At 42.8% G+C, this 23054-nt stretch overlaps 1 protein-coding gene across 6 annotated transcripts in view; it reads right to left on the bottom strand.

Moving 5' to 3' along the window:
* Positions 1 to 376: 376 nt before the first annotated feature.
* Positions 377 to 23054, bottom strand: part of DEAF1 (DEAF1 transcription factor) — a 31612-nt gene continuing 8934 nt past the window's right edge. For 2 of the 6 annotated variants that reach the window (XM_028735237.2, XM_028735193.2), the window contains exons 7-13: positions 22049 to 22175; positions 21212 to 21340; positions 19466 to 19597; positions 15520 to 15770; positions 6781 to 6846; positions 1494 to 1583; positions 377 to 813 (exon numbers count right to left, since the gene is read on the bottom strand). In XM_028735237.2, the coding sequence (XP_028591070.1) occupies positions 709 to 813; positions 1494 to 1583; positions 6781 to 6846; positions 15520 to 15770; positions 19466 to 19597; positions 21212 to 21340; positions 22049 to 22175 (900 nt within the window). In that variant the 3' untranslated portion in view covers positions 377 to 708. The remainder of the gene's footprint in view (positions 814 to 1493; positions 1584 to 6780; positions 6847 to 15519; positions 15771 to 19465; positions 19598 to 21211; positions 21341 to 22048; positions 22176 to 23054) is intronic. The other 4 variants (XM_028735202.2, XM_028735211.2, XM_028735218.2 and 1 more) reach the window with 4 other exon arrangements.

Below are 23054 nucleotides of genomic sequence, written 5' to 3'. Positions count from 1 at the left end.
AGCCATTCAAATATATTGTTTATAGCCGTTCAAACACCACAGATTTGCATTTGCACTCAGAGTGAATGCTACAGGAAGTTTTCTGACTGCTTTGCAGTTTGCTCAATATCTGCACAATACAGAATTCTGAATATGTCGGAGAACTTTGTCTTGCAGGGGGTGGGATGGAAGAATGCAACAACCAAAGCTAAAATCAGTGATAGAGTCAAAGTCCAGGTATATACCCTAATGTCAGCACACAAAACCCACTGAAGGGCTGGGCTGTTCCATATTTGTTTTGTTACATGAGAGGTAGGGAGAGAACAACAATGGCAACAATTCAAGTTTCGTGTGGACCACTTTGGAGGAACATCAGAAGAAAACAGGTCTCATAAACCACTTTAAAGAACCTTTTAAGTCACTTCAAAGAACCCACCAGAGCTGTAGGATACAACAATTCAAACTACCCATCAGCTTTGCAGCGGTTTCACACAGAGGACTGTAAACATAATGTAAGTTCCAGAGTTTTCTTAAAAACACGCAGAGCCCCTAAATGTTCTCCTGTCCGTGTCTTGTCAGTGTTGGCACAGTTAGAGAACAGCAACATGTAAACAACATCACGGTTTGATCTTCTGATGAGTTCAGTTCAGTAGGACTTCACAGCGGAGTTACTGGTCCAGCCAGTCTGCTCCCTACACATGTCCATATAGATGGAAGAGGTGGGGCTCTTCAGACAATAACTTTCTCTATCACATTGTCTGCAACATCCACTTCTTCTGCCTGAACAGTAACTGTGGCTGCCTGGCCACATATATGCTGGTGGTCTTTCCAATCCTGAACAGGAGGGGCAAAAAGAAAAGAGTGTGAAATGAAAGCAGTTACCAAGTAAAAAAAAATGTAGCAACACTGGGCACGGGCTGTGGAATTCTAGTTTTACGAGGTGACATTCTGCTTTGAGATTCCCCCAGTACATACACCAGAATCCTAATATCACTTAGCAAAAGGGAACTAAAATCCCATTTATACCCTGTCTCTCCAAAAACCATTTTCTCATTGGAAACTGAAGAGCACCAACTAAAATCAATAATTTTGCAACAATTCAATTAAAACCCACATCGTAAAAAAAAAAAAACCCAAACATTAAAAGCAGCCCTAAAACTACCAAATGAAAAGACTTGAGTAACTAAAATATGTTTTAACATGGCTCCAAAAGGATAAGAGCCAGGGAATAAAACTAGGGAGGGGACTGTTCACTAAACGGGCTACCATCAAAAGCTATGGGCTTTTCAGCAGACAATGAAACCTGCAGTTGGGCATCACTAGATAATCTTCATGTTTGGGTAGGTTCACATGGGAACAGGAGGTCCTTCAGATTGGTGGGTTTTTCGTGAAGGAATCTACCAAGCAGCCCTTCTGATCAGGCCCCAGTGAAATAAATGAGTGGTGACAGCTGAAAAGTGAGAGGCCATGGGTGTTTGTTTCTCTGGCTTTGCGGAGTATAAGGAATTTATTACCTTCCGCTGACAAAACGTTGAGCAGTAATTGACTTTATGGCAGCCAGTGCACTCGTTCATTGCTTCCCGACCACAGTTTACACAGGATTGCTGTCACAATGCAGACACAGAAGCTAAGTCAATGGGGAGGAAAGAAGCACTCTCTCTTGCAAAGCCTTAATAGTACAAGATACATGATAAAGGGCAGAAGTGATGCACAATTACAGAGGTCCTGTGTAGGGAATACTTTATTTTTTAAAAAATAAATAAATTGACTCTTGCCTACAGCAACTGGGCACTTGGAAGGATTAAACAGGCACTTCAGTTCCCTAGACTTTTCCCTTCCAGTTTTCTGAAGGACCACAAGGAAGCCAAGGCTATACTAGTCAGCTTGGGACTCAGCTATACAGCTGCAAATAAAACGTTTTAAGTGCAACATACGTGTTACAAGATGGCAATGGTGAGCCTAATGGAAAAGTCAATGTATTTTTAAAAACGCTTTTTAAAAAAATCATTTTCAGAACTTTTTTTATATGTGTGTAGATTCCACCTTGGAGGGATACCTCTGACTTTACAGTTGTGAAAACCTAATGTAGCCAAAGATATTCAAGTGTTTATACAACAGACCAACTGTGGATTTTTACCATACCTTCTTTAATATTCCATGTACACAGGAAGCAATATATCTCAATACTTCTTCAAATGCACATACGGTTCAAAACAAGGTTAGATATGAATAAACATGTTTATTTATTTAAGAACATAAGGAAAGCAGCTGGATCAGGCCAATGGGCCATCCAATCCAGCATCCTGTTCTCACAGTGGCCAACCAGGTCCCTGTGGAGACACCTGCAAGGGGGATCTGAGCGTGAGACTACTATCCCCTCCTGCAACACTCAGTGAGCGGCATTCAGAGGCATAGTTCCTCTGGCCGTGGAGGTGAAACAGCCATCGTGGCTAGTAGCCATTGATAGCCTTATTATTATATTTACAATATAAAACAAACAGTTTAAAATGGTATTAGAAATATTAAAAAGGTTAAAATCACCTCTAGCTAAACAGAAATCAAACACATGTAACTTCTGTATGACTGGATAGGTTTGCATAAACAAGAATTGTTCAAGCAGTTTTAGCGTATTAAAAATATAACTTGATTATAGGTTTCAAGAGCTAATGCATTTCCTGCAAATTCTGCAACCTTATGAATGTTTATGGGTGAGCCTTGGAGGAAAAAGTGGGATATATAAATATTATAAATATATAACATAAGTAAGAATTGTACGGCTTTATGTAGTTGGTGTGAACCACTTTGAATTTTTTTTTTTTAATGAATTAGCTGTATGTATTTTCTTAAATCAATCAACTGATGCACTGTTGTTGTGTGACTGAGTTTCAGATTGCTTTTTATATCCGCAGCTTTGAGCACAGGTGGATGTGTGGGAAATGCTGTATATAAATAAATGGACTGTGTCTATGACTCAAAAGAAAAGAAAAGAAAAAAGTCCCACTTTGTAGTACACGTGTTTAGGGCTGCAGCCTGAACCTGATATATGGAAGAGGACGGCCCATAAGAGGGCTCATTAGGCTCCTGCTTTCATCGTGTCTCTAATGATGATGGATGCAGAAAAGTTTGCCGCATGGCCATTTGTGGGGAAGGCAGTAAACAGTGGCAAGCACAAAGTCCCAACTGATTGTTTTTTTAGCTCTCATTATTTCTAAGCTCATTTCATGAATTACTTTACTTCACAACTCAAAATACCAGTTCCAGGAAAAGATTTATATATATGCTTCCTGATGAAAATGAAAGTTGGGGGGGGGGGGGAGTGAGAGAAAAACAAGCCAACATCATGCAGGGGAAATGTGTGCAGATGGGTTGCAGGTTCCAAAGGGTTGCTTAGGTTTCCAAAGAGCAGGAGGAATTGACCTTGTCATCACCCATCCTTTTTTCCCCCTTAAAAAATGCAGATCTTAAAAAAAATGGCCTCTTCAGGCTTCTTTTTCCCAGTGTAACTTGCTCTCGGGGACTGTGTTTTTTTTCTAAAGTAAATTTTTATTGTTTTCCTTACATATTCTTTTCCAACAAACCATAATAAAACCATACATTCCCTTTGACTCTGCCGAGTTGCGACTCCCCTCCCTCCCTACAATTGGTATATTTAACCCCTTTCTATCACACACATCATTCTCATAATAATACTATTATACATTGGAGGTATTATGTCACTCCTGCTAGTGTCTTAACCCCTTTACAATTCTTCTTTAAATATTCAATAACTTTACTCCAATTATTTTGGTATCTTTGATCTTCCTGGTCCCGGATCCTCCCTGACAGTTTGGCAAGTTCTGCATATTCTGTCAGCTTCACCTGCCACTCCTGGATAGTTGGTATGTCTTGTATTTTCCATCTTTGGGCCAGGAGGGTTCTTGTGGTAGCCATAGCATACATAAACAGATTTTGATCTCACATTTTAATTTCTGTTCCTATTAAGCCTAATGGACACGCTTCTGGTCTTTTGGGGAAGGTATACCTATTTTATTTTATTTTATTTTTGAGTTCATTATAAATTGATTCCCAAAATTTTTTAACCTTGTCACAGGTCCACCACATATGGAAATAATCCCCGTCTACCGTCTACCTCTCGGGGACTCTTAGGCACTGCTAGTTCTGACTATGAAACACAAGCATGTGCTGAGAGAGCTCAAATATGGAAAGGGGTAAATAAATAAAAATTAGATAAGTAAAACTCATGAAAACAATATGGTGCTGAACTGTGAATAAAAGAACAACAGTTCTTGAACACCAAAGTGAGATGACAGGAGCCTACAAGAGAGGGAGACAAGGTGGTGCCCTCCAGATGTTGTTGGACTACAACTGCCATCAATCCTGACCATTGGCCAAACCAGCTGGGGCTGATGGGAGTTGTAGTCCAACAACACCTGGAGCATACCATATACCTTTCCCTGGTCTGTAATACTGAAAAACTGGGAGAATATCCTTCCAGAATAAGAATACTGAGAGGCCTAACTTTTTAAGCTGAAGGCTCTGCATTAGACTCCCCTCCGCCCCGAATCTGCCTTTTGCCAGCCACTTGGAAGAACCAGGATTTTTATTCGGAATAAGAACAGGTGATGAGGGTGGGGGTGGGGGAGAGCTGTGAGGAAGCATTAGAATTAAGAATTGATTGAGCATAACTGCATTTTTTTCATTCACCTAAAAACAGGCATTAAATCCTCAGGCAACACTTTTAATACAACAGGCGGGGGGAAACGGGACACTGCTTTGGTGAGCTGTCATTATGTCCTTTGGTTCATAAGATCCCATTAAAGTGAGCAAGCTCTACGCGTTGGGGTGGCTCGTTCAAAACCTGAACAAAAATAAGGACGCAAGGAATGTTTCCCAGCTCAATCTGCTTATAGCTCATACCTAGGCATGATTAGCAACCTGGTATAATTGAATGAGGCCAGCGCAGGAAGGGATTCTTGGCAGTGAATAAATTGACATGCTGTGAAAGCATTAACACAGGCCATATTTAGTGCAGATGGATCCGCTAGCTTTCGGGGCCCAACTGATTCACACTCTCATTATCACCTAATTTGTTTGCACCATCTGCCTGCAAATTATCTGCAAATCTTGAAATATAACAGGTGCCAGAGAATTATATACCTTGATTTTAGGGGGGGGGGGGTACGGCAGTAAATGCTTGTGTACGCAAACCATTGACAACCTGACACTGCGGCTTGTACAAGGTTTGATATACGTGGGAGCAACATATGGGACTAGGGCCAAAGTAGATGTGCCAGCAGAAGGCCCGAGACTGGATTGCCTATGTTTTCTAAAAAGGCAAATGTAGCCGTAGAGGCCTGCCAATCTGAATCAAAGCTATAACGTTGGGTGGGCTGCTTCAAACTCAGCCTCCCTTGTACCATTTTCCTGATGGGCATCACAGCCTTAATTCTGCTCCTTGCCTCTCAGGGCAAAATGTCCTTGTATGGAAAGGATGACACACACACACACACACACACACCCCTAGCTATAATCCAAATAAGCCCCCCACCCTAGTGCATTTGTCTCTTGCAAGAGCCGCAGAACAGCCTGCTGCCTCATCCTCGCTGAGCTGTGAGTTTGGGTGGGATCTACACTGAAGGAAGCAACTGGGATGTTCTCTGATCAGGGAATGGAAAGTATTGCACGGACATCTCCCGCTCTGCCACCTTGAGTGCCAGTAGGATGCACAAAGGAGTGCTTGGATAGAGCTCCCTCTGTCAGCATCGCCCTTGAGCCAGTGCCACCAACTGGACTCACACACTTCTGCCGCGACTGGGCTAGGCGAGCTGGGTAGCACTTCCAGAGACCACCTTCTGCACAGGAACAGGTCAAAGTGCTGTGGACTCACAGCTTAGAGTTGTGAGCACTGGATTCACTCCAACAAGAAGACAGTCGTCGCACAACAGAGTATAGCAGAGCATAAACGACTCGGAGAGCAGCTCTGTAGAATATCTTCTTTTATTCTATCTACAACTATAATACACAACTATGTACAGAGCTAAATGAGGTCTAAACGAAAATGCTGAACTGCACTGAGTGTCTGCAGCTGCTCTTAGCAGCAACCTTATCTATACACACGATCTCTCTCTAACACTCAGTCTCTCTCTCTCTTTGATGTGAGGCTGGAGCAGAATAAGTAGAGAGCAGAAACCGCCCCCTCCTCTCTCGAGAATCAGCAGAGAACATCAGCAGATTCTTGGATATGGGAGGGGTGAAATCTCCTCACCCTCCTTATGAGTCGGAAACAGGACAAATATGCACTGTTTTAGCCTCCATGCAACTGCAGAAGCAAAAAACGCAATACTCACCAAGTGCTACATCACGCCAGGAGGTGCTGCTGTCTACACTGCTGCTGTCTACACTGCACCCAAATTTCAGAGGGCTTTATTTGAAATAGGCTGCACACTTTGAGCACACGTGTGTACAGCGGGGACCCAAAGCCTGTCACAGGAGGCAAAGAGCACCAGACATTTCAGAGCTCGTCCCAGGGAACTCCCAGTTGTGCTTGTGTTATCTGACCATGCCAGTGGTCTTGGCCGCAGAGCATCATGATACTGGAGCCAGAATAACAGAATGTCATAAAGGCCACCACAAGTAAGTGGATGACAGCACCCTAACAGTCATGGGGTAGACTTCATCCCTGTACCAGGGGGTGGGGAGCAAACCAAAACTGGAAACGCATAACATTGACAGACAATGACAACATTGTACCAGAACAGAACGTTCCTGAACTGCTGTTTGATAGCAGTGCCTTGTGCTTACCTTAATGATGATTTCTGTTTTTCCATCTACATCTTCAGCTTGTTGAAATAACTGGCCCTGATACTGCTAAAAGGAAAAAGACATTGCAAACTTCAGCTTTACAGACATCTCAGGCTGCTCTTTGGAGCATAGTTAAATGATTCCATTAAAGTGTTCTGCTGCTATGTAATTTTCTGTTCAACAACAACACTCCTGTGAGAAGGGAACTCGATGTGATGCAGAAGGGCTGTGATGAGGATCTCCTGTGCAATCTTTGCAAAGTGAATAGAAGCTGCAGGGACCTGACACTGGTTGGAGCCAAGGCATTGGTCAGCAGCAGGAGAGAACCTGCTGTTTAATATCACCTGATTAAAAGCTGCTTTTTGCCCCACAGGGGGAAAGCTGCAGGTACCTAGGTTTCTGTGTGTGAGAGAAAAGGAATTACAAGGGCGTCCAAACAAGCTGCTGACAGAATGCTGCACTCACAAAAGTGGTTAATTTGGACACAATTTGATAAACTTCAGAACAAGAAAAAGAGTATTAATATTATTTTGAATTTCAAGATTTATCTTTATCTTCTTCTCCCGTCAGTGAGAGCTTTCTAGGGAGTCCAGGTGCTCCCACTTTTCTTCCCGCCATTCTAATATATTTAGTTTGGTTTAAGTACTTACATTCATCATTCTCTGGTCTATATTGCTCTTTGAAGGGGTAGGAGACACCCGAGATAGTAGTTTAAAAGCTCCACCTTTAGGTTTGAAGCTCAGTTTTTACTATATTAATTTTGTTGGTGCTCTTCTTCCAATATCAGGGCCCTTTAATCTCCTATCTCTAGCCTGTAGTTTATTTTCTTTTATATTGGTTGCTATATCCCTGCCTTTCTTTGTTGCTTTGAAGAGTATCTTGGAGGGTATAATTTAACCTAAAAGTAGGAATAAACATACGAGCAACAGATAACATTAAATAAAGGAAGATTTGAGATGAAAAGGGGTGGAATAATAGATTATGCAGCTGACAAAGGACTACCTAGAATCCCATGGACTGGGAAGTCTGAGGATAAGAGATAATGGTGAATACTGTATGATGTGTATATATAAATTGTAAAAATGCATAAACAAAACAAAATAAAAAGAACAAGAACAAGAAAATAGCATTAAAGAGCCAAGCATGGGAAGCAACATCATGACACAGAAGACAGAAATTGACTGTTAGCTTTCTACTTGTTGGTCCAGCTTTCATTCATTGGCTGAAAGTTGTTAAGATGCTACAAGGCATTGCCTTGGTACCAGGCTCTATGTAGATCACTACCAACAATGGTGGCCAGCAGTAATTCTGGAATCTATCTCTCCAGGATCTTTCACCTTCCTACATGTGACCCCTTGGTTGAAAGGGCCAGGGATAAAACCCTCCCTTGCCTTGCCTTGTCTGGAACCTCTTCAAAACCTTAAGATGCAGGAAGGCAACCACAAGGCAACCACAATAGTAGTCTAGTATCCGGGGGGGGGGGGGAAACATTTTTACTTCTCTCCCATTGTTTCCAGTAGTTGGAACACAATGTGTTAATTTTAAAAAATCAAGAAGAAAAGAATGGAGGAGCGTGAGAGTGTTCCACTGCTCTCACTTCCCATCTGCCAAGGACATCCGGGCAGAGCATTGGATAAGGTGGACAAACTGCCTCCAGATTCCCTTCCCCTGCTTTAAAACTGTGCTGTTAAATCGGTAAAGGAAGTTTAGGTGTGAACAAGTATTGCATAAATTCCAGTTCTCCATTACTCCACAAAATCTCCTTCCCCGCCATCCCACCTCCAGTTAGAAAAAATCAAAAAGGAAATGGATATGTCTGTAGCTTTGCTAATCTTGGAGGAATGTCTTTATATCCAGACAATCTGTACATATGGTGTCCTCTTCCTCCCCTGCCCGCCCCAGACATTTGATTGATTGGCGGCAGTGGCTTTGAGGTCTCCTGAACTCTTTCTTTGCTCTACCTGCTTCCCTTTGACAAGCTTCATGTTGCTACAGGCTTATAATGAGAAGGAGTGCTACTGCCATTGGGGCGATCCATCTTTATTTTGGCTTAGTTATCCCACAGGAAGGCTTAAACTTTGGGAGGGGGTTGGCTCATTAGGGAGACTTGCTATGGTGAACAAGTTTGGGTTTGCTGTAAGGTAGGGCAAAATGCATTGCAAAATTTCACATGGACATTTTTTGAGCTATAACACTTTCCTCCGTGGTCTTAACTCAATATTCCTTCACGCCAAACCCTTTATTTATATACCCTTCATTCAGCATGGAAACACGCAATAAATTCACAATGCAGGCAAGCTCCAGAGAGCCTTAAACTAAGCACAAGAACACTGTTAGGCAGTGCTAAATAAATTAAGTTAAATGTATCAAGACTGGAGATACTAGCCAAAATTAGATTCAACACCAGCCTAGGGTGTTAAATCTCCCGAGGAACAGTTCAAAAACAATCTAAAGCAAAGTAGATTTATCCAAGAGTAGAACCTAATACTTAAGCAGATTAAAGGCTTAATTTCAGATCATCTTTATGACCTGACATCACGGCATTTAAAGGTCTGGAGTGTTGTGAGTTTACAGGAACATAAAATGACCATGGCATAGAATCACATTAGGCAGAGAGGAGAAGATGGAAATCTCACACTTTTTATGATATACTTGCTCTGTAAGCCAAGAGAAGCAGCTTTCAGCCTTCAAATACTGTGTAACATAGATACCAGTATTAACACTCCCAAGTATTCCAATGCCATTAAAGTGTAGTAAGCACTGTCAAGGAAAAAAATTGATTCGGTTTTGGTTTTTTGCCTAGGAAGTAAAGCCAATTACCAGCACAGGTTTGACAGTCATGACTCATTTGATTGTTATAACTGTTCCTAAGTTGTAGTGTCTGCCTCTACTATATATTTTGGAAAGTTGTTTGCTCATTTTCCATTTGGGCAGCTATTAAGATGCAACCCCATTTTGCATGATGGTTCCTGAGATCAAGGAGCAGGTTTTCATCCATGCTGGGATACAATTGGGTGCCATTTTGAATCAAGATGGCAGACTGAAATTTTCCAAACTACACTGATTTCAAAACTGCCATCATTTGTTGGTTTCTTAGAATTCCCAAGCAAAACCAGATTTGATGCTGCTTGGTATTAATAATTTGGCTTATATATTCATATCATTGCCTTACATGTTCATAGTGTCTTCTATGCAGACTTTTAAAAGCCTGCTAAAAACTTCCCTATTCCGTCAGGCCTATGCAGGCAATGATGTGCACAACCCTAACAATGGTCTACTGATGTTTGTTTTTATATTTTTATGATACAGCGTTATATACATTTTTTTAATAAATAAAATTGTTAAAGGCCTGATATAGGTCTCTATGCTTCAGAAAAAGCTTGCTAGTCAGAACAAATAATCTGTAAAAGTTGTGCTTTGCTTAGCAAGGAATGGGTTTGCCCACCAGTTTTTGTAAGGCTATTTTCTAAGAATGGTAACACAGTACATATGAAGGAAATGCCTTGATCCTTGAGTTGCAGTGAAGAAATGGGGGGAAGGTTTGGTGTTGGACCTCACCGTAAATGCTGCAAGAGAAGCCCATGAGAGGCATTAGGTCAAGGGTACCTCAACTTTGGATGCCTGAACACTTACATAGCAAGCTGTGTATATCAGTTAACTATTTGTATCTTGTTCTTAGGATTGTGGGGAGGGGTGTTCGTTACATGAAACAAAACCGAATCTCAATTAGAACTTCTTTCTGTTAACTCTAAGGAAATATGTGACATGTATGCATTTTAATGCATATCTGCCAAAGAGCTGAACTCTGTGGCTTTTAAACAGACCCTAAAACCTTTTTTGTATCCCGAGTTTCTTTATTGGATTTTATTAGTGGCTATATATAACGCTATCTCTGCTGTGTTATTATATGCTATCCATTCTGTTGTTGCATTGCTCTTAACGTTTTCATCCTCAGACGGTTTGCACATGCTTGCCTTAAAATGTGGGGGTAGAAATAAAATAAAATACCAATATATATACAGTAAAAGCTGTGGTCATCGTGTTGCCGCCTTATAATTACCTCTCTGCAGCCACATATAACCATGCTTGGCATTTTAATCCGCACAAACTGTGCTGTGCAGACTAATCTGTGCTAGAGCTGGCATCTCTCTCTCATGAGACCTCCCTTCCAGACTAACAGTGCAATCCTGTGCATAAATACTCAGAGTTAAAAGAGACCTAACCAATGTAAGGGGGTACAGATCTATAGCCTTAATTGTGCCATTTTTCCCCCCTGAGTCCAGACTCTGTAAAGCTTCCTGTATGCTTGAACTGAAGGGGAATTTTTGCCAGAAGCATTTTCGCAGCCCTGACAGAAAAAGCTTCCCTGGGCTATGGGGCTCTTGAAGATAGAGGATCCCTTGACACATTTTTAATCCAATCTTTAGGTCAGTTAGGATGCAGGAGGACACGGACGTTTCTAGATGCACAGTTCCCAGGCATCCTTTATCCATAATGGTGAAACCAGTTAACATTAGGCTTCTATTTGTTGTACAGAAATGCAGTTTTATCCAAGGAATGTTGGGTGCTGGGCTGGAGGGTCAACCTCCCACCCCCAGCAAGATGTGGCTGTTTCTTCCAGTGTACCCCCAAACCCACAGTGTGTTGGGCCAAATATGGTTGTCGCCCAGCTATGCAAGCCAGCACATCTATCTCTTGCTGCCACCAAGGCAAAGCTCCGATTATGACAAGAGGGACTGTTTCTCATCCTGCAGCAGAAGCTAACATCAAGCTGAGCAGGATGAGAAATGTGTGCCACCTCCTCCCTGAAATGCTTTTACCTCTGAGGCAGAAATAAAATATGATCCAGATTTTTCCACCCAACATTATAAACATTATTTACCCCTTCAGAAAACCTAGATGTATGAAATGTTCAATTATCTTAGAAAAATTCAAATACTATAGAGGAATGTTTAAAAGAAATGTCAGATTGAATAGTCACCTAACTACCTTTTTTCTCATATTTCGGAACAGCAGTTTCTGACTGTGTTTTATTAAAGCACATAACTCTGGAAGGTAATTACAACAGTCACACACCATGTCCTCAGGCTCAAGCTGGTATATAACTTAACAAGTAGCTGCCTGGGTAGCAGCAATGTTTTCCATGAATGACTGGTGAGGAAACTATTGCTCTAACAGTCCTCATGTAATGCAACACCACAGTAATAGTAAAAAAAAAAAGTAAGTAAAGGACCCCTGGACGGTTAAGTCCAATCAAAGGCAACTATGGGCTGTGGAACTCATCTCGCTTTCAGGCCGAGGGAGCCAGCATTTGTCCACAGACAGCTTTCCGGGTCATGTGGCCAGCATAACTAAACCACTTCTGGTGCAGCAGAATACCCTGACAGAAACCAGAGTGCACGGAAACACTGTTTACCTTCCCGCCACAGTGGTACCTATTTAACTACTTGCACTGGCATGCTTTCAAACTGCTAGGTTGGTAGGAGCCGGGACAGAGCAACGGGAGCTCAACCTGTCGCGGGGATTCGAACCGCCGACCTTCTGATAGGCAAGCCCAAGAGGCTCAGTGGTTTAGGCCACAGCGCCACCTGCGTCCCACCACCGTAATAAAGCACATTGTCTTATATTTCTTGAATTGCATGCAGTTGGGATGGGTGGGTGATTTCTCCCAGCTCTCCTCTCTATCTGCAGCCTCTCCCCTCACCTGCAACCCAACACACACATTTCGAAGGACCACCCAACTCTCAGGAGCAGATTTCCAGGGCGCACAGGAGGATCCAGAGCGATGGGGAGGGGGTGGCAGGAACCCCTGGCCTTATGAATGTAAACTCTGTTCTGTTGTTTAAAACCACAGTTTTCCTCTTGGTGTCTCTACCTCCTCACTCCCATGCCATGGACACTGGTGTTGTGCAACTTGCCTTCTCCTTTGCTCCCCTATCCCACCCATGACTTGCTGCAAGTCCAGGGTTGTGATGTGGCACTGCAAATCCTCTAATGGGAGCTGTGCAATGACAGCCGTATATTTTTATGTGTACAGGAAGGGGTGGGATTAATTCCTTTTTGAGTCTCAGATAAAATGAAACAGAAAAGTTCATTTGACGGTATGAATTCTCCAAGTATCGAAACAGGAGAAAATGACTTCCGTGGCACAGAAAAGAGCAGCTTTTCTCTCTGCCACCAATTAAATGCCTGCATTTATGAAACCAGCTTGTTTCATTTCCACTCATTAACAACTTAATCTACATGGCAATATTATCTCCTTCATATATAACTCGTAATTTCCGGGTCATGAGTTGCTGTCTTCTTCTAACCAAGATGTTTAAGCCAATGAATATCCTGGAAAGAAGCTATCACTTGCCTTCTGCACACTTAAGCTGGGTCTATAAGTATAATAGGAATATGTGCGTGCCTGCCACTTCTGATTATTTCCCTCTGCTCCCCACCAATGCACAGGAGAAATGTTCAAGTCCAGTCCCATTGCCTGTCATGCTAGTTATCCATTTTCAGGAAGTTTTTAATGTAAAGGAGCATTCCAAAACAGCAGACCCTGCGCCTGCAGCCTCAAGTTACCAAGAGCCTGTCCTTTTATTCTGCTGCATGTGTAGGGCTAGCTGAAGCAACCATTGTGAAGCAAATGTAAAGCCCTGTGTTTGGTGGAATGTGAGGCCTGGTGCCCAGATATACGTGCAAGGCATCAGCTGACAATGCAACTATCAAGGGAGAAAAAAGGCATGTGCTGACCAGTCTTTGAACTACAACCCAAATGCCCTCTGTGTCGGGTTGGTAGGGTAGATTCCACTCCCCCTCCCCACATTTTCCCGACTACTCCTGCATGTCCCCTGCTGTGATACCAGGAGGGGTTTTTGTAGACCTTCAAAGCCCACCCCTAAATTTGTCGAATAATAATAATAATAATAATAATAATAATAATAATACAGTGGTACCTTGGGTTAAGAACTTAATTCATTCTGGAAGTCTGTTCTTAACCGGAAACTGTTCTTAACCTGAGGTACCACTTTAGCGAATGGGGCCTCCCGCTGCTGCCGCCGCACCACCACCACACAATTTCAGTTCTCATCCTGAAGCAAAGTTCTTAACCTGAGGTACTATTTCTGGGTTAGTGAAGTCTGTAACCTGAAGCGTCTGTAACCCGAGGTACCACTGTAATAATTTTGAAAAAAATCTTTTTACTGACTGAATGCTCCCATAGCTGCCCCCATCCTGCTGATACCAACAATTGTTTTGCACACACACCCAAATGCCCACCAAATATTTTTTTTTTATGGTCCCCTACTGCAATTCAAGGGTGCCAAACTGTTTTTGTGATTACCCAAGACTTCCCCAAATTTTATCATTTTATTCAATCAATCAATTTAATTACATTACATTAGATTTGGGGTTTTTTTTAAATGGCCACACCCACTTTGACATACAGCCCTTTGCCCCTGGTGGTTGACCACAAGACAAGGAGACCACTGGCCCCTAAAAGGGAATGCACTCCTGGTCTAATAACTACCGTCACGTCTGACCTCTGAGGTTCCTGGGGGATTTTTGGTCAGCAATCCTTTGACATCCCTGCCCAAGGCCATTGAGTGACCTTTGTTTATTAATGTATTAATAATTTTTTTTATGCCATTCCATAGGAGTTCAGAGTGGCATGCCCTGAAATAAAACAAGAAACAGTAAAATCCTAGAGGGCTCAAAAGCGTTTTAATACATGTTTAAAGTGTTAAAATGTCCTTCTAACACAAGCAGCGAAGGAGCCATTCAGATATCCTGGGGGTGGGAGTTCCAGAGGTGGGGTGGAAAGGGACAGATAGACCATGCTGTTACCTTACAGAAAGCTGAAGAAACAGCCAGATCTCAGCTCAGGATTATATGGAGGAAGTTGATTCTTCAGGAAACCTAGTCCCAACTTGTTTAGGACTTTATAGGTCAAAAACCATCACTTGGAATTGTGCTTGGAAATGAATAGGTGCCAATGCAGTTGGTACAAAAAGAGGGTGACATGAGTCTTATATCCCACCCCCATAGGAAGCTTTTATGGCTGCTAGCTGCTCCAAAGCCAGGACTGCAATTCAAACACTCTGTCCACTGCATCTCACTGGCTCTATGAAGTTTTAGCCACCATGGTTGCATAGAAGAGCACGCAAATTGTCTGGACAAAAGACCAAGGTTAGGACTAAGCAGTGGCTGGGGCTTTAGTGTCCTTATAGTTCCTAGACCTATTCCTATTACATAGCTTCTTTCCCCTGTGCTGGCCATTTTCATCTCATCCTCGCCCTGCTCCACTCACCCCAACCTTGTAAAAATAAAAATAAAAAATGTCATTTTCTGTGAATGTCTATATGCAGTAAACGGTATAGTTGTGCAAAATAATTGCAATGATTATTTATTCTGCCTACAGCTGGAATCTGTGAAAGTGGACCACAGCTTAGATCTGTTCTGGCAAATAGCAAACACCCGTGGATCTTGATATAAAAACGGTGTGGTTGTTGTTTTATTATTGCTAAAGACAGTGTTACAATTTTCATTAAAATCAAACTCCAGTCATTCAAAGTACAGATACTTTCTGCATAAAATTGAAGAGTACAATCTAAACTTAAGAAGTCCCATGATAGGCAGCCTTCCACTATTGCATAAAAGAAACTGTGAAGGCTATCAACTTGCCACCTGAGCAAGTCAGCTGCAGACTGATTTAGAGCTAGTATTGTGTTGTCATTCCACAAGCATAGTTACCTCTTTCCTCTCCACATCAGCTTGAATTTTTGCTTGAGTGACAGCAGCTTCTCTGTAGGAAGAGCTGGCCTGCTTAGCTTGCTCGATCAGAGTCTTCAGCTGCTGAGCTGTGCTGAGAAGGGAGTTGACCGTCTCCTCAAGGTACAGCCAACTCCGCTGCTCTGTCACTTCAAGACCATTCACCACGGAAGCCGATATGGTTTTGGTGGGGGTGGCAGGTGGCACAGCCAGGGCAGGAAGTGAGGTCAATACTGAAAATTGAAAGAAATCCATTAAGATACTTTGGTTCAAGTTCAATTGGAAGCTTACTGTATAGTAGCAACTTTAGTCTGTAACTGCTTTGGTTCACCTCTCTGCCCCTTTAGAGGTTCAGAATTACCTACAACCTGGGCTAATCAAAATTTCATACCACTTGCAAACCTCAGTTCTCGGAGGGAGTTCCAGAAGCACAGATTTCAAAACTATAACTGTTACTGCATACTCAGTAGTCCCTTTCCAAGCTTTGGAAGTCACTTTCTGCAGAGATCCACAAAAGTCAGAGCTTTGTGCATCTTCCCAGAAGCAACACACAGCCACTTCATCTTGCAACCCAGAAGGACAGCAGGGACTTCTTTTACAATACAGTCCTATCCATGTTCATTCAAGCAAAAGTTCCACCATGTTCAATGGGCCTTAACCAGAAAAGTGTCCACAGGACTGTAGCCTTAATGGCATCTTTTAATGGGACATTGATCATGCACTAATCATGTTACCAGCTCTGAGCCTCTGGCAAGTGCAAGGACATGGGCTGAATACCAAATAAGCTTTAGAATGGCTTTGTTGAGGGACCAGGAGTGGGGACCAGTCAAGCTGTTCTCCACTGCTGCATCATTGAAAAAGGTTGGGTGGTGATGGGTACAGAAACATGAGCAATGAAGCATTTGGTCTGCAATGGAAAGACACGTGTGTGTGTGTGTGTGTGTGTGTTAGCTGAAACTAATCAGCTCACTGTGGTTACACAAGGCGCAACTGTTTTCAACAGTATTTGCATGGGGCCCCTGCACAAGCCCCCACAGAAGAAACAAAGCTGCCTGCTTTGTGATGCCAGCTGCCCACAATACCTATGCCGCAAAAGGAGCAGTTGGCAAAGGGTCCCCCAGAAATGTCAGACTCTTGCTTGTTTGCTCAGAAGTAAGCCCCACTGTTACGTGTGTTTAGAATCACAATATAGACACAAATATTTGCATGTAATCCTATCTATGTCTACTCAAAAGCAAGCCTCTCTGAGTTCAAACCTACTCCTAGGCAACTGTTGGTAGGAGTATAGCCTTAAAGGCATAATTACACAAGTGTACAGATCGGACCAAAACAATTTTAAAATTCCAGTTTTCATTCAGAAAACTCTGCAAGAAATAATATGTCTATACACCAAGTATGCTTCCAGTTCCCCCAAATCATTTAAAAATGCTAACTACGTTTTAAATACAAACTTGCGTAGCAATTATTTAGCATGTATTAGACTTTAACCATACTGCAATGGGTGCAAGTTTCAAAGTTAAAGCCATGAATTACGAGAAACAAAATGTAAACCCCAAAGCTTTTATTAAGTTAGTAAATGAAACAGATGTTTGCTCAACTGTATCAATAGGATTGTAGTTAATTTGATTTAGTAAAACATCCCTGTCTTCCATATATTTGCAGAAGCAACAGCTGTCAGCTACTATGCTTTCTACAGTGAGGAACAAAGCTTGACATTTGATTGCCTGATCTTTCCATAAGTGTTTATACTTCTGTAGTCATGCCCAGTTAATGGGCTTTTTTTTCTAATGCACTTGCTCTTTAGAATAGCCAGTGCACAACAGTGTGCTCAGAAGTGAATGAAAAAGGAAGGTTTAAGAGGTCATGAGGGAAATAAAATCTTATTAAGAGCCACACCACGCAATATCATAGCCACCACCAGAGGGTTTTTTTCTTTCTTTGCTCAGTGAATAACCCTAAAGAACTCGACTGGATGTGATTCTGCTACTGCCATGGTGCTGAGAAAGTTTAACCCCTTTACTATCATCATCACCACCACCACCACCACCACCACCACCACCACCTTATAGGCCTACACATGGGCTCTATGACATGTTCAGTCAGACTCAGTGTGAGTTTTTGCCATGTGCTTCAGCTGACACCAAAACTGCTACTCAGCTTGCAGTTCATCTGCAAACCACGGCACCAGACTTGTGGGAGAAAGTCCAAATGCAGTTGAATCAATAACAAGGTTCCCTCCAGAGAATCAACAGAATGGTACCACTGGAACAACCCCCAATGTATTCCAGAAACTGACAGGTTTCATAAATCCCCTGGGATGGCCAAATTAAGAGATTCCCTATTCAGACAGAGATCAAAGCAGTGGGAGGAACCTATAGCCCTCCAGATGTTGTCGGACTACAACTCCTTGGCCATTAGCCAGTGTGGCTGGAAATGCTAGGAGCTTACCCATATTTGAGCTGGTTAGCAGTCTGAACCCAATAAAAGCCTGGTCACAGGGCCTCTAGCCTCCAAAACATCTGTCTCCTGGCCAGTATACAACAAAACACTCAGCACATGCCCTGCTATAAGTATTGGGCCACAACACTGCTGCATTTGTATCTGAAACTGTATTTGCGCACCTCCACCCTTCTCCTGATTCCCTATCCACCCCTCCAATCTGTGGAGAGGTTAGCTAGCAAGCACTATGAAACATACTGAGCACTCCAAATGTTGTGTTATAGGAACTAGTCCCTTATGGAAGAAAGCTGATATTGACATATGAATCTAAGGTGAAATGCTGTTAAGATGTCTCACTTACACAATTAGTTTCCAGTTGCGCAGACAAGAATTTTCCTCCCTTCCCAATGCAGTCCCCACAAAACCTGGTACTTGGGGGGACTCCCTGAAGCAGACTAGGCCTGGGCAATATATCAATTTATCGCCCAGGACCGGTCTAAGGGGGAGACCGCAATGATGGCTTCCCTCAGTGGTATACCATGGGTGAAACCGCTGCCTCCAGTGCCCATAGGAGAAACACGCTGCAGCCAGGTGCTGGAGGCAGAGGGGCTCAGGAACAGCGGCGGTTTCACCAGCGATATACTGTAGAGTGAAACCACCATCACGGTCTGTCCTCATACCAGCGCAGAGGGAGAAACAAGCTGCATCGGCGAGGCGCTGATACAGCTAGTTCCTCCCTCGCTTTATTAAACTGCTTGGGTGATGGGCACGCCACTGCCCTTGCCTCAGCCAAGCAGTTTTATGGAGCCCCCAACTAGCCACCAGCTCACACGATCCAACAGCAGGGTCGGGCTCCATTAAAGTGCTCCCGCTCCCCCTTTGAGGGAGCCCCGATCCTTCTCCTGCTCGCGTGTGAGAAGAAGGATTGAGGCTGCTCAGCTGGGGAGCAGGAAGCTTCTTGCCCCACCTCCGGCTAAGGAGCACAAACAAGCCCCACATCCCTCCTCCTGCACTCCCCGCCCATTTCAAGGCAGCGGCGGATGCTGCCTTAGCTGCTGCCACTGCCTTGGCAGGGGGAGGTGCGAGCGGACTGCTTGTCTCATTTGGGACAGGCAGCCTGTTTGCCCACCCCACCCGGCCCATGCCAAGGCATCTGGTGTGGCAGGCATTTGATGGAGCATTTACACACCTGCCTCATCCACTGCTGCCTTGACACGGGCGGCGCTGGGCGATGGAGGAGACGGCACTCTGGATGAGGCAGAAGCAGCGCACGGTGGCCGGCAACTGCCTTGTTCCTTCCCAATTCCTTTCCAAAATTGTGACATATTTGCCATACCGTGATGTTTAGCTGGCAGTATATTACGATGTTGGAAAGCAGTTATTGCCCAGCCCTAACGCAGACTGGGGAACCACAGGGGGAAGGGGAATTCCATTGCACCTGTTGGCGCAATGCCTGATCTCTCACTTAGCTCTTTGGGATGAAACTTACCAATTTTGGGATGAGAGGTTGGCAGTGCTGCTTCTGGGAATGCGGAGATTTGACAATTGTCCTGATAACTTGGGTAGTGAGGCTCTGGATGCCTGACCCGGCAAGGCTGCTGAACGTTTGTGTCTTGTACTACTGGGGGGGGGGGGGAGAGAGAAGGAAAATCAGGACTCATGAAAAGAATTCATCATTTGGTTTTCATTTTACACTTTTGATATGAGTACCCAAGATGCAAGATTACAGTACGAAAAGGAATGAGCAGCAGCTGGAATTATTCTGGAAACAATGTGAACTGAAGAGCTCATATCACTCTTTGTTAAAGAGCAATGCGAAGACTTAGATTAGAATCCACAGATTTTTCTTTGCAAAGTGTGTTAATTAAATAGCTGGGTCCCTCATAACAGCAATCAACCAGTAACGAACTGAATTGTTTCTCTTGTAAGACAAGCAAGACTGAAAATATGTATTTAAAAGTTTAGCATAAAGTTTCAGCTTCAGTACGGAGGATTAAAACTGGAATTCAGAATGTGGACAATCAAAAATTCAGATAAGTAAGTTCCTTATTCTAAATAAATACCAAAATTCTAGCATCTGCTGTTTTTCCTTTTAAAAAAAAATAGTAGTAATGCTTATCCAAAATGACTTACTAAGGATTTGCAGGCATCCTTGTGCAAACAACCAGAATTTTATCCCTTTAACTGACCTGTCAGTCTAAAATTTGATCAGAAATGCTTACAGATTCCCTAATTTTTTTAAAAAATTATCAAATCTAAATCCATTTTTCAACCACTTCTGAGACATTGACATTTCATGGGGAGTATATTTTATTAAGTTTACTTACCATTACAGCATAGAACCTTTTCAATAAAGGTCACTGGTCTCAAGCCAATACTCATTCATATGGAGAAATATTTCAACTCATTAAAATTGCTGTTATCTGCTCTCTGTATTCGTATACCCAATTTCACAAGTACATGCAGTCTCAGGCTTGTATGTGGCTCAGTATAGGCCAGGACTGCTTGCATGTAGGAAAAAAAGGCCTGTGTGAATTGGGCGTAATGTTTATTATGATATTGCTAAAGGCTGCAATCATAAACACAATTTCCTGGAAGTAAATCCCATTGAAATCAATAGGGCTTACTTCTGAATATACTCCCCTAGAATTCCACTGTTCAACTGTAATCCTATACACATTTACATGAGATTAAGTCTCACTAAACTCAGTTTAGGATTTATTTTAAGTAGACATCAATAGGATTGCAGTGTAAAGTCATTTGAGTTGCTGTCTTCCAATTTTCTTAGACATTGGCCAGGTTTGTCTAAACCAGTTCGTCTTAAACTATGGTTTACTCATGAACATACCTCTACTCCTGCTGTGTGGGTCCCCCCATGTGGCTCAAACAAGCCACAGCATAGTGTTTCATGTCATTCAAACCCATGCCATGGTTTCTTTGAAACAAGCAAACCACAAATAGCAAACAGTATAGCACAAATTAACCAAGAGCAACCCTTAATTTCTGAGCTTATCCCTTGCAGTTTGTTTGAAACAAACCATGGTCCAGGTTCAAATGACACAACAAACTATACTTTGGCTTGTTTGAGTTGCGCAGGATAAACTGTGGCTTATCACGGTGGCTGAAGCAGCTTGCTGGATCCCTAAATCTGAAATGTTAGCCTTAGGCATCTACAATTCCACACAAGTATCCCAATCACATGTGCATACATGTGTGAATTACTTATTTTACTTACCAGACGTACCAGTAAAAACATCACCTTGGGATGGGCTTTCTGATATAATAGCTGTGGCCTCAACGCTTGATGTACGGTCAAAGGTCAGAGTGCCGGAGGTAGTGATTTGTCCTGAAGGAGTCACAGTGACTAAAAAAAGTGTAGAAACGTTTTCCAGATATTAGTGAAATGCTAATACCAATCAGCTAGAGGTCTCTTCATTTCTGCTTCCAAGTTGCAGAAACCAGCCCACTAACTCAGGGGTGACTGTTGCCCTCCAGATATCTGTAGACCACTCTAATCATCCTTGATTACTGGCTGGAGCTGATGGGAGTTGGGAATCCTGCAACATTTGGAGAGCACAGCTCAGCCACCCTTGCACTAACTCACAGTCAAACGTCCATTACATTTCAGAAAAAACAGACACAGCCCTCCTCTGACACCACTGACAGAAGAAACAATCCAGAAGAAGTAGGATAAAGGCCTCCCAATTGCACTGATCCAAGAGACAGAGTCACTGGAAGGGAAACCTCAGATTTGGCCTACCAGCTGGAGAAACTAATATAAAAACTTAATCTAAATATTCAAATTTTAGATAATATATTATGCTAGTACTTCCTTGATGTGTTTGCCATTGCAACGCATACCATGACCATCTGCTGGTTGCTGAAGGAAAAATCCTCAGCATTGCTTGCTTTTCTGAATAAAAGTGAGAAAGCAGAAAGGAGGATGGACATTTCATATGGATAACATTTATAAAGTTATTTTAACATTACAACATGCAAAGGATGTATATACATACGTATATGAATGATTGTGATTCATTTGATAAGGCTGTTTATTCCAAGAATGACTTACAAGTAGTAGCAGCAGTTCCAGGAAGCAGAGTGATGTTTTTTGGGGAATCCTTCTTCACTGGAGTTGTGGGCAATTCGTTTTCTTTTTTCCGTCTTTTATAGGGCACAAAGAGTCTCACAGGACCACTCTGGTAACAAGCAGAAAACACCAGTGCTCAGAGCTTCTCTGCCACGGCCATGGCTGTTTCTGTCAAACTGTCTTGCTCAGTGTCTCAAGCAACTGATTTGGGGTATCATGCAAGGGCAGCATATGGTTTTTATTCAGGGTGGGATTCACCCAATGTCAGTGGAAGTCCCAAACAAGGACTTCTGCTTGTGCAATGAGGTTTTCCCCTTGCACCTCCTGAAATTGATCCTGGAAGGGTTGGGAGAATCCCCAAAACAGCACATGGTGGGAGGAGATGGGGGTCATTCTGTTTGACAAGCTGAAATGTTTGTACAGATGTAACGCTTGTCATAGTGGGATGTTGCATCCCACCTCTAATTATTTAATTTAGCATTACAGTATTGTATTTGCGCTACCAGAGTGAGGAAAGAGAAGCTCATTGGTGGTGGTGTTTGACCTCAGTGCCAAATTTACTTTACAATGTGGAAAGTAGGGTTTGTTTGTTTGTTTGTTTGTTTGTTTGTTTGTTTGTTTGTTTGTTTTTAAAAGGGAACATTTCCTTAGCCAGAAAGTCCACCTTTCTGCTGGATCTAAGAGGATCTAAGAGGGGGTGAAAGGAAAACATGTTTTAAGGAGCAGACCCCAGTCCTGTCCGAGACCACTGCCACCTCCCTCCCTCCTACCAATGGTGAAATCACTGCTGAGCAAGGCACCTCTATTCCTTTAGCACCATCATCACTAGCAGGTCAGAGTGCTCCTGAAGCAGAAAAGAGACCCCAATCTTTTTAAAAAAAATTCCTGAGCCTTTCCTAGGAAACCCTGGAGCAGATGAGAGCTTTCCTTCCCATTTCCAGAGCACTCCAACCTATTAGCGACAGTAGTACAAAGGGAAACAAGATGA

The sequence above is a fragment of the Podarcis muralis genome, chromosome 1 (assembly GCF_964188315.1).
Source record: "Podarcis muralis chromosome 1, rPodMur119.hap1.1, whole genome shotgun sequence".
Classification (NCBI taxonomy): domain Eukaryota; kingdom Metazoa; phylum Chordata; class Lepidosauria; order Squamata; family Lacertidae; genus Podarcis; species Podarcis muralis.
Note: the sequence above shows the minus strand (reverse complement) of the source record. Positions and strands in the feature narration are given on the sequence as shown.